Source organism: Corylus avellana, chromosome ca2 (genome assembly GCF_901000735.1).
Source record: "Corylus avellana chromosome ca2, CavTom2PMs-1.0".
Taxonomy (NCBI): Eukaryota; Viridiplantae; Streptophyta; class Magnoliopsida; order Fagales; family Betulaceae; genus Corylus; species Corylus avellana.
In genome coordinates, this window is record NC_081542.1 from 45,509,783 (window position 1) to 45,522,499 (window position 12,717).

The window sequence follows — 12,717 nt, forward strand, 5'->3', positions numbered from 1 at the left end:
AAACGAAAGAACAAAACCATACAAAATAAAGACAAAAAAAATGAAAAATAGTACTAATCTAATACAAAAGAACTATCTTTTCTCTATACTTTTTCCAATTTTAATAAATTTTATAGATATAGGAAGAAGTCTCGAAAAATACAGATTTCTTCTTCCCACCATCTTGCTGATCATGTAAAAAAACAAATTACAAAGATAAGCAATTCTCTCTCGTAAAATTTATAATGAAAAAAATAATCAATTTAAGTAAAAATTAATTAGGAAAGAAAATTAGGACAGAAAAACGAAAGTTGAAAAACAAAAACACAGGAAACAAGGAAAAAAACACGAAGAAAAAATAACAAAAAAAAAACGAAAAAAAGAAGAGAGAAGAGAAACGTGAATACCAGCCGTCATCCACTTTGTTGGACTATATGGAATTTCAGGAATCACCATCATTCACATTGGGAAAGCTACAATGGACGATTTCCGTTGGATTTGATATTTCTTGTATAGATTAATCACTTTCCTATTTTTTGAATCTTCAAAAGTTTTTCATTGTTAATCTTAAAAAAGGCTTTGTGATTTTTTATTAAGTTGGAAGGCTTCGAAAGTTTCTTGTTGTGCCAATTTTAGGTCACATTGATTTGCTAAGTAGACCGCTTATAATCTTATGTTTGGAAGTATTCTTAAAAGATCTCATATTTTCTCCTCTAATCGGATCAAGAATGAGAATGATCTTCCAATGTAACATTTTCCTGCAATTGACTAGAAAAAAGAAAAAAGCTAATGAATTTATCAAATACATCTTCTCTTAAGTCTTAAGGTTGGCAGCCATTCACGACAAATGGGTGACTTGGTTGACGTTGACTGAAACTGATATGGGTTTTATAATTTTTTTTTTTTTTTTGCAGTAATATTGGCCAACCTTGTAACATAAACATTATATGATTGTACATGCTGATGCGGATGTTGTTATTGAGAATAACCGTATGTGTATTATTGTTATCTGCTATATGCATATTAGGTATTGAGCCTATTATAATCTTTTGGGCTTTTTTTGGGTCTCTATTAGAGCATATTTTAAGTAATTTTAAAAATATTTTGGGCAAAGTTTAGTTTTTTATTTTAATTTTTTTTAAGCCATAGTGTTTTAGATAAATTTCATATCATGATTCTACATTCCAGCTTAAAAATAATAAAGAAATTACAAACACTCCCGAATGAGTTCATCCAAAACATACAAACATATAAATTACAAAGTGCAGTCGGTGAATTTGCTTTTATATATATATATATATATCCATTTGCCATTTGGAAAGGAAAATAAACGAGCAAAAATGGCAGAAGAAGCCATAGGATCAAAAAAAAAAAAAAAAAAGCCAACATATATACCCCCTTCAAACTACTACCTAATTATCAATGTTCCACCCAAACTATCAAAATTTGTCAATGCTCCCCTCAATAACGAAAGTACCCTTAATAATTTTTTTTTTTTTTTTTTTTTTGTTAAAAAAAAAAACACTAAAACTTTTAGAAAAAACCAAAAACTTAAAAAAATAAAAAAATTAAAATAAAAAAATCCAAAAGGTGGCAAATTTAAAATTAAAAAAAAAATCCTTTTTATAAGAAAAAAATTAAAAATTTTCGATTTTTTTTGTTATAAAAATTAATTTTTTGTTTTATAACTTTTTAAAATAAAAATTTCAGTTTTTAAAAAATTAAAAATTTTCGTTTTCTACAATAAAATTAAAAAAAAAAGTTATATTTTTAAATAAAAATTTCCATTAAAAAAAATTGATTTTTTTAAATCGTTTTTTAAAAAATTTATAAACAATTTCATTTAAAAGAAGCGTTCTTTTTAAATTAATTTTTTTTTATTTAAAAAAAATTATTATTATTTTTTAAATTTATAAGGGTATTTTTGTCTTATTAAAAAATATATAGTGACATTTTTATCTTTTTGCTAGCCTTGGGAGGGACATCCATAATGTTTTGGTAGTTTGAGGGTGAGATTATCACAGCTGAAAGTTTAGGGAGACATTATTAATTGAGTGGTAGTTTGAGAGGCAAACAAAAATTTAGTGAGCTTATAGGAGCTCTCGTCATCATTTACTCTAAAAAATTTAAGCCATAAAAATTATAAATTTAATCATTTCATTTATATTCTAACCCAATTATTATATTTACAATTTAAATGACGAATAAAATATAAACGTTACCATCTATTTGAACTTGAAAAGGGTTGCTGACCTTGTGGATGATCTGAGCTTGGACCGAAGCTTTATCTCTAACATTGCTGATGTTAGACCACTTTCATGGTGAAGACAATTGAAGCGTCCAAATATTGCAAGCCGTAGTCCAAAACGGCAGCTTTGAATGATAGAAAGCCGAAAGCATTGACAAAAGAACGCGTTTGATAGAAATATCTGTCGGAGAAAAAGTACGAGGACGAGAAGCAATGGATCAATAATGCTCGAATCAATAATGCTCCTCGCTCCTGCCATTCATAATCTGTATTCTCACAAACAAGAAGCGTTGAATCTATGGAACTTGTTCGAAGCACCAACTTGTCTGCTCTTCTTGTCTTGCTATCTTGCTTTTGTTTACAGTTTGGCTCTGCAACAGACACCATCACAGCAGCTAAATTCATCAACGACTCTGAAACCATCATCTCCAAAGGGGGTGACTTCAAACTGGGATTTTTCAGCCCTCCAAATTCTACCGATCGGTATGTTGGGATATGGTATGCTGAAATTTCTGTGTTCACTGTCGTATGGGTTGCTAACAGAAACAATCCCCTCAAGAATTCCTCTGGAATTCTTACCATATCCGAAGTTGGGAATCTGGTAGTGTTAGATGGGCAACAGAAGGTTCTCTGGTCATCAAATTTAACAAATTCTGTTGTCAATTCGAGTGCCCAGCTTTTAGATTCTGGAAACCTTGTCTTGCAAGGAAACACTACAGGGACATTCTTATGGGAGAGTTTCCAGCATCCTTCTGATACATTCATGGAAAATATGAAAATTAGTACGGATGTTAGAACGGGTAAGAAAGTGCAGCTGACATCATGGAAAAGTCCTTCTGATCCATCCATTGGAAACTTCTCTGCCGGTATTGAGGTTCGAAATATTCCTGAAATTTTCATCTGGAACGACAGTAACACATATTGGCGGAGTGGTCCATGGAACAGCAAGATCTTTATTGGAGTACCGGACATGGTTTCTGTATATCTTGATGGATTTAATCTTGTACCTGATAATGATGGAACATTCTATTTATCTTTTTCCTTTTCAAACGAGTCTTTCCCAACAAAATTTGTCTTGAATGCTCAAGGAAATCTACAGCAAACATATTTTGACACTGGAGATGATCATTGGGGGATCGGGTGGTCAGCTTTGAATTCTGACTGCGATGTTTATGGCAAGTGTGGGGCATTTGGAAGCTGTAATTCACAGAATTCACCAATTTGCAGCTGTATACCGGGGTTTGAGCCAAAGAACAGAGAAGAATGGAACAGAGGAAATTGGACTAGTGGATGTGTGAGGAGGAGACCCTTGCAGTGTGAGAGGGTGAACAATGGCAGTGATGGGGGCAAAAAAGATGGATTTTTGAAACTGACGATGATGAAAGTGCCAGACTTGGCAGATTGGTCATCTGCTCTTGAAGAAAAATGTAGAAACCAATGCTTGGAGAATTGTTCCTGTATAGCTTACGCATATGATTCGGGCATTGGTTGTATGCCATGGACAAGAAGCTTAATTGACCTACAGAAATTCTCGAGTGGCGGAGTTGATCTTTATGTTCGTTTGGCTTATTCAGAACTTGGTAAGTTGTTTTTGTTTTCTGTCAAAATTTATCTTATGCTTCAAATCATCCACTGCTGATGCAATTGTTTGGCTACTTTAAGTTTGATGTTCTGTCTGAATTTACAGATAAAAAGGGAAATGTGAAAGTAATCGTAACCGTCACAGTGATCGTAGGAGTAATATGCATTGGCATCTGTATTTACTTATTGTGGCGTTGCATGGCTAATCAAAAAGGTAATATGCACCTTCCTTTTCACTTAGAAAATAATCTTGATTGCTACAGAGAGAGATTACTAACAACTATTGTATAAACGCCTAGCAGAGAAAAGGAAAATGAGGATGTTATTGTTCGACACGGGGGAAGCATATAAAAAATTTTCTGGTGAAGACAATCTTGAAGACAACGTGAACCAAGTTAAACTCCAAGAGCTACCGTTATTCAATCTTCAAGAGCTAGCAAGTGCAACAAACAACTTCCATCAATCAAATAAGCTTGGGCAAGGTGGATTTGGTCCTGTATACAGGGTAATAATGGTTGCTCTTGTAGAGTGTTATTACCTAACAACTTGAATATGTAGTCAACTACTTGTTTGTTTGTTTGTTTACAGGGAAAACTTTCAAGTGGACAAGAAATTGCAATAAAAAGACTTTCAAGAGTCTCTAGACAAGGGCAAGAAGAATTTATGAATGAAGTGGTGGTCATATCTAAACTCCAGCACTGGAATCTCGTTAAACTCCTTGGCTGCTGTGTGGAAGGGGAAGAAAAGATGTTGGTTTATGAATACATGCCAAACAAAAGTTTGGACGCATTTCTCTTTGGTTAGTTCATGCTTATGCCTTTGTTATTATCTTCCAATATTACAATCTACACTTATCTACATAGAGAGACAACATTGAAATGATATTCTTTGATTGTGGTATCTTAGTCTTTAGATACATACTTTTCTTATGTGACTTCGCCGAATTTACTTCTTTTACAAACATGACGGAAGTTCACACTGCAAGTTCATTCCGAGTGTACTTCCTTTTTCGTATTTGGTTAATTTGAATAATTTCCTTAGATTCAATCAAACCGAAACTACTAGATTGGAGAAGACGCTTCAACATTATCGAGGGAGTCAGTCGAGGTTTGCTGTACCTTCATAGGGATTCCAGATTAAAGATTATTCATAGAGATCTAAAAGCAAGTAATATCTTGTTGGACGAAGAGCTAAATCCAAAAATATCAGATTTTGGTTTGGCTAGGATTTTTGGGGGCAATGAAGATCAGGCCAATACTAAAAGGGTCGTTGGAACATAGTAAGTACCTTTGTTTGGCCAAATTCACAAATATAATTACACTAATATTTCATGTAACAATATTTGAATGTGTCTTATTGTTAAAACTCAGCGGGTACATGTCCCCTGAATATGCAATGGAAGGGCGATTTTCAGAGAAATCAGATGTCTTTAGCTTTGGAGTGTTGTTACTCGAGATTGTTAGTGGAAGAAGAAATTCTAGCTTTTATGATGATGAGCAGGACATGAGCCTTCTAGGATTTGTAAGTCTCCCTTTTATCATTGCCTCATTTTTTTAAGAACTTCAACTGCATGTTTCTTATGAGTTTTAGTATTGATGCTAAGAATTTCAATCCTCTTTTCATGTTTTCAGGCATGGAAAATGTGGAATGCAGACAACATTGTGGCCTTAACAGACCCCATAATACGTGAACCATGCTTTGAAATGGAAATTTTGAGATGCATACGTGTTGGGCTGCTGTGTGTGCAAGAATTTGCCAAAGATAGGCCAAGTGTATCCATTGTTATTTCTATGCTTAAAAGTGAGATTATTGATCTACCTCTTCCAAAGCAACCTGCATTCACTGAAAGACATATTGCCCCAAATGCTGGCTCCTGTCAACCCAACCTAAGTACAAGTAAATACTCTGTTAACAATGTTACTGTTACAATGGTTCAAGGCCGATAGCTAGCATCTGTTCTTTGAGAAAACCACTTGGTGGTTATAGGTGTTGAAGACTTTACCAAATCACCTCTTGGCTTTCCCCAGGGTTGTTTGTATGACTCTTTGGAAATTGTAGTTGCTTTGTGATCTTGTTGTCTCTGTTCCAATTTGAAGAGGAATTGCCGTCATCCACTTTATTGGGCTATTTGGGCTTCCACCATTATTCATTTAATTGCTACACAGTCGAAGATTGAGGAAAGCTACAATGGACGATTTCCTTTGGATTTTATATGACTTATCTTGGATAGTCACTTTCCTAGAAAACTCCTTACCCATCTTGTTGCATATACATGGAGATATATTTTACATTGTTAGAGTGCGTTAGGTATTGCAATTTCGCATTTTAAAATTATGATTTCAAACTAAATTGTAAAAATTTGATCGTTTAGAATTACATTTTAAAAAAATTGTGATTTAAAAACGCTTAAAAGACTGGGTTTCAAATTACAGGCAATTGGGTACGTTTTAAAAACGCATAATTTTATAAGCTAAACTGCAATTTTGCCAACACTTACCTATATTTTTAAAAATTACATTTTCAAGTCGCATATTTTATTATCATGATGTTAAAATCACACTTTTTAAAATCGCCAAATTCAGACGGACCCAATCTTGCAAGTTAAGCATTGCTAAAGCCTTTACACTAATTGTTTTTTGTTTTTTGTTTTCACAGGCCAAATCATGTTCACTACTCAAGTAATAAAATGTGCAGTTTGAAAAAAAAAGTGATTTCAAAATGCAATTTATAGAAAAAAAAAAGTATTACATATATTCCCAAATGCTTACTCTTTATCGTGGAGGCAATGAAATACCCTTGGATAACATAATAAATGAACGTATATGTAGTACTTAATGGAGATTTTTATGGCCATGTTAGGGAGTAAATACTTGAGAGTGACCATTGGAGAATATATGTAGCATTTTTTTGTAATAAAAAACGCAATTTTTAAAAACACTAAAATTTTTTAATTTGAAAATAATAGTGCATTAAAATACCTTTAAAATTGTGTCACCCCTTTACTTATTACCCAAAAAGTTTTCACATTTTCAAATGACCATCTTTTCCAAACATTCTCTCAATGAGTCACATGTTACAATTTTATTCAAAAGTGCGCATTTGACCTTCAAAATCATTCACAACGAAAGGAAGACTTTCCACCCAGAAAATTGATATCAGCCAACCGGCCAGGCTGTAACATGCATGGTTTATTGGAAGGCCAGGGCTCATGAAAGTCAGTCAGGTTGATCCTTGAAAAGTGTTTATAATTGTCAGCTTCATTTTGGAATAGTTTACAAATAATTAATCATACCTTAAAAATAAATAAATAAAATCTTAACCCATGAGGCCCACAAATGTTTTGAAAATTGCAGTCGTTTACCCTTATGATCACTGGGAGCTCCACCCCAAGGTTAAATTGAAGGTGGTTTTTTTTTTTTTTTTTTTTAATATATAAGTAAATTGAAGTAAATTTTGATGATGGGTATATTCTCTTTGTTGTAGATCGACTTGGGTCTTTTTTTACCCAAATGAAGGTGAGGTCCAGTCCATGCAGTCAATTTTGCTGGTAAAATAACAACTCATTCTTGAAGAAGATTCTCTCATTCATTCTTAATTAGTGTCCAAAATAGTAACCTTACATATACTTGGAGAATTTCTCCAATTCAGGGGCAGAACTATTTTAATTAAGGGTTCCCTCTTTTCTTTTTTAAATACCTTTATAATCCTTTCAAAATCAAAATTTTAAACCCCCCACTTAAAATAATTTAATTTAGTTTTGCCCCTCTCTCATCCAACTAAAATTCAAGTTCTGCCCTTGCCTTCTGATACATTTGGTCTAGACTAGACTCAGCTCTCTCAACAACTAGTCAGCTACTAAGATTGACAGGAGCGCTAACTTCTACCGCTAGATAGTAGCAAAACTCTCATTGGATGCCTTTTTGAGGCCTTTGTGTGTGCGTTTTTAGATCTGTCTGGATTATATTTGTTTCATAGTTTCTATGCTTTTCAGTTCTGTTGTTTGTTTTGGGTATTGGCTTATCTATTGATATTTAAAACAGGCTATTGAACTAAAAAATATACTACACATACTCTCAAGTGTTAACTTCTTGATGTGGCAATAAAAGTCACTATTAGATATTAAATGTACCTTCATTGTGATTCTATCAAATAATAATATTTGCTGACACGCCAGTGAATGAGTAATCAAGAATGAAGACCTAGTAGTACTCCACTTGAAATAAAGATCATCAATAGAAACTTGGATTCTCAACAGAACATGAATCTGGAGCCTACTTGAACTAGGCCTGCCGCCTTCCAATATATGACGAAGTCTTTGGAAATTCTTGGCCTAAAAGATAAGTGAAATGGTAATATAATATGTTGGGGTCTCATTTAAGTTAGAAAATTATGCTTGCGTGTTTCAACCTAGTACACTTGAGAGTAAAATATTGGTAAGATAATATGTTGAGCTGTCATTTAAGTTAGAAAATTATATATGCTTGTGAGTTTCAACCCAATACACTTGAAGTAATTACTCTCTCTTGTGACAATTATCCTGTGTATATAATGCTAATTAACTACTTCACAGTCAAAGATTTTGGAATACTACAACGGACGATTTTCTTTGGATTTGGTATGACTTATGTCTTGGAAAGTCACTTTCCAAGAAAACTCCCTACCCATGTTGTTACATATATATAGGAGATATATTTTACATTGTCAATCTTACAAGTTAAGCATTGCTAACCCTTTTATTTATTTTTTATTTTCTTATGAAGATATATTTTTCCCAGGCCAAATCATGTTGATCGAAAACACAATTAAGCTAATGAATTTATCGAATAGAAATTCTCTCATGTCTTAATTAAGATAGGAATTATGTATTTTCATGAGAAATGGGTGGCTTGGTTGACAATGACTGACTTTCCACCAGGAAAATGATATGGATTTTGAAAATCTCCTAGTAGCTCCAAATAATACCTAGAGGGGTGAACATGTGTTTTTAGGCAAATCACAACAAATATTAGCAAATTAAAATTAAGAACCACAAACAAAATCACCAAAATTAACTAGAGCATAAGCAAAGCAAATCAAGTCCATGGGTTTTGGTAAATAAGTGAAATTTTTTTGAAAAATTATTTAAAAGTAAAACCACTATATGACAACCAAACCAGAAAACTCATTAATTATAGAAGAATTAAGTTGCACACAGTTTATATTTCTGAAAATTTTGTAACAAAACTTTATGTGTACCCCGAACAAACAATCGGTTTGTTTCTACCGCAGTAGCTTTAGAACTCTGGCCAATTCTTCTATTGAGTCTCTTCTTACAACCTAAAACTCCAATGGTTTGAAGGTTTTCGAAATTTTGTGCGGTTTAATCAAACTATAAGAGAGGTATGAACTTGAAGGCATAAGTATTAAGGAATTCTCAGCTCCTAGCTCACAAAATATTGGCCTTAAGGTTTAGAAAAAATTGTACACTCTTGTTTATATAGACCCTAAAAAAATTTTAAAGTCGGCTTTTAGATGAGTAAGTGGGCTCATTCAAATGCAGCTAGGTTTTCAAGGATTCCTAATTGGAACAAGAAGAGTACCACTCTAATAATTCCCCCAAAATTATGAATGAAAAAGCTTATACCCCAAAGTAGCTACGCTCAACCTTTTGTTCAAAAAAATTTATTTAAAAAAAAATGAAAATCTTATGATTAATTTTATTAGTTTGCCTTTGTAAAGGTTTCTTGGTTTTTGCTTATAGAACTAAAAGTTTTATATAGTAAAACCACGTGCTGCACTCATGTCTCATGGTCAAGTGGACAGTTGGAGCGTCAAAGTTCATGTCCAAATATTACAAGTGTTAGAATAAATCAATAACAAATTTGTTCTTTCTCCATAACATGTATAAATAAATCTAACAATGTCATACCTTCAATATTCTCATGGCAAGCTTTCAATATCTACTTTCATCAATCTCCTGTAGATGCCCAAACATATGGAAGAAGACTGTGTTTTGTGTGTGGAGAGAGACTATTTCTCTCAACCCTAATTTTCACATAATAACCTAGTGAAGCGTAATGGGCAAACTTCACTTGTGTATAAGGTGAGAGTAAATGGCTTTCTCATGCGTTCACAAAATTGACTCATCCTATTATAGGCCCAAAACAAAACAAATGACTATACTAATCCACCCAAAAGGAATAAATACACCAATCTCCCACTTGGACAGCATAAGTATTTAACCACAGGATAAACATAAATAAGCATTCTAAACACATAACCCGATCAAAATGTATTTGCAAGTAACAAGTTATAATACACCGATAGGATGCATGACATATAACAAGTATTTACAATCACGTAACCAAGGAAAATAGAATGCAAGTGTATGACACAAATAACGTTATCATTATAGTGATATTTTCAAATGAAGCCCACTAAGACTAATACACAATGTCTCACCGAGACTCACACACTATGTCTCGTATCACAACATCAATGCCACATTTACCAACAATGCACGCAAATGGCAACACAAAAAATACTCATGATATATACAAGGCACATAACTCCCACTAACTTAATAGAACAAAAGACTCTAACAACCCCATATGAGTCGCATGCTCCTGAAACACTATAGGAGCTAAAACCCTTGGTTAGTCGGTCCGCCAACATATGTTATGTGGGAGCACTACACAAACGTGAGATTCAGTTAACTTTCTTTCTAACAAACAAATATATTATGTCAATATGCTTGTATTGCAAGGAGCTCCTAGTATTGTGAGAGAAAGAAAAAATTCTGCAAAATTAACTCAAAATATCTCTAATGGCATCACAATGGCATATGGAATACCTAGCCCTGAGATGAAATTTTGCAGTCATGTATGCTAATGTGTAGCCTCACAATAAGCTACACATTATGTCTTCATAGTTGAGGAAGCTATATGTGTTTATATGACACTGTTTCACAAAATAGTTCTTTCCACCATCATAAATACACTACATGCACAGCCAAAATAATCGGCATCACAATATCCAACTACATCAAGAATATGGATTACCGTTACGTTGGCACAAAAGTCCCTAGCACTCCCACAAGTACCTTAGTACTTCTTTACAGCTTTCCAGTGACTCAAGTATTTCCCAAGTACACCAACAATATAATCATATGATTTTATATACATACTTAAGTGCATATCAAGCTACACACAGTTAACACAAATATGATTGCTTGAGGCTCTTGAAACTTGGAAGTTATCACATTTTTATAATATGTGTCTTTCCAAGAGAGATATGCCAGGATTGTCAGGATTGAGGATGTCACAAGAAATTTATGATGCATATAAAACCAGAAATATGTACTCATAAATATCCTCATTCACCAAATAGTAAGATTTTTATCTTACACATGCTAGAGTTCAAAATACACATTGCACTCTTATACATTAATTTTATCTCAAATTCATGCTAGAGACTCTAGCACATAATGAACTCTTACGCACTATTTTTATGGCAAACTCATGCTAGAGTCTGCAACACACAATTGACTTTTACACATTATTTTTATCCCACTTTCATACTTGAGTCTTTAATACATAATGAACTCTTACGCACTATTTTTATGTTAAATTCATGCTAGAGTGTGCAACACACAATTAACTTTTACACATTATTTTTATCCCAATTTCATGCTAGAGTCTTTAACACATAATGAACTCTTACACACTATTTTATATGTCAAATTCATGCTAGAGTCTGTAATACACAATTGACTCTTACACATTATTTTTATCTCAATTTCATGCTAGTCTTTAACACATAATGAACTCTTACGTACTATTTTTTTTTAATTATTTTTTTTATCTCACATTCATGGTAGAGTTTACAGCACACAATTGACTTTTACGCATTATTTTTATAAGAATTATATGTTGGAGTCCGTAATACAAAAAATGGACTGCTATGCATGATAAAGCAAAATAATTAAATACAAAGACTTAAAATGACCTGCTATCGAGAGGATAAGATTGGGCAACTAAGTGCAAAGTATCTAACCAATTTCTTCATCATCCCAAGCATCCTACCATATAATAATTTACCGATAGGGTAAAGTTATTATCCATATGGACCTTGGTATAATTGTTACGATTCACAAAATAATAACCCTAAACTTATTCATTTTGATGTACAACAGCATATCCACATTGAAACACTAAATCCCAATAATTAATCATGATTAGTCCCACGATAGGCGGGTACATAAACACTAAAAATCATTGGTTTAGTCTACAACAATAATATCCACATTAAATTGAAGGTTCATTTATCTCAAAATGGATATCATAATAAATGCACGTAGTTCAACTTCAATTAGAAGATAACAGAAAATCATAAATATTACTTCCAATCATAATCAAAATGAACATCAGTCATAAATTGTATTTCACATTTAAAAAAAAACATGAAATCCATTTATTTGTCTTACTTAAGCTCTGTTTACTTTGATGTAAAATGGTTTCCGTCAGAAAATATTTTCAGGGAATCAATTTTCCCTAAAAATGTTTTTTGTCGAAAACATTTTACGGCAATTACTGCGCACACGAAAAATAAATTTTTTTAATATTTTTTTTCCAATAAGGTCCCCACAGGGACCTGCATGAGACTTGTTCGAAACCCCACAAGGACATGCCCGGGACCCTGCCAGGACTTGACCAGGACTTGACCCGGAGTTGATCGGGACCTAATTGGGACCCGTCTAGGACTTGACTAGGACCCACCCGGGACCTAGACGGGACTTGACCGGGCAAGTCCCGGACAGGTCCGGTCAAGTCCAAGTCGGGTCCCGAGCAAGTCCTAGGCGGGACCCAGGTAGGTCCTTGTTAGGTCTCGATCAAGTCCCGGTCAAGTCCAGGGCAAGTCCGGTCAAGTCC

At 33.5% G+C, this 12,717-nt stretch overlaps 1 protein-coding gene across 1 annotated transcript; it reads left to right on the forward strand.

Annotated features, from left to right (window-relative positions):
* Window positions 1-2,449: 2,449 nt before the first annotated feature.
* Window positions 2,450-5,957, forward strand: LOC132170280 (G-type lectin S-receptor-like serine/threonine-protein kinase At1g11330). Its single transcript, XM_059581197.1, has 7 exons — window positions 2,450-3,807; window positions 3,915-4,022; window positions 4,111-4,313; window positions 4,397-4,607; window positions 4,850-5,087; window positions 5,179-5,329; window positions 5,440-5,957. The coding sequence occupies exons 1-7, from the start codon at window positions 2,526-2,528 to the stop codon at window positions 5,752-5,754; spliced, it is 2,508 nt and encodes an 835-aa protein (XP_059437180.1). The 5' UTR covers window positions 2,450-2,525; the 3' UTR covers window positions 5,755-5,957.
* The last annotated feature ends 6,760 nt before the right edge of the window (window positions 5,958-12,717 follow it).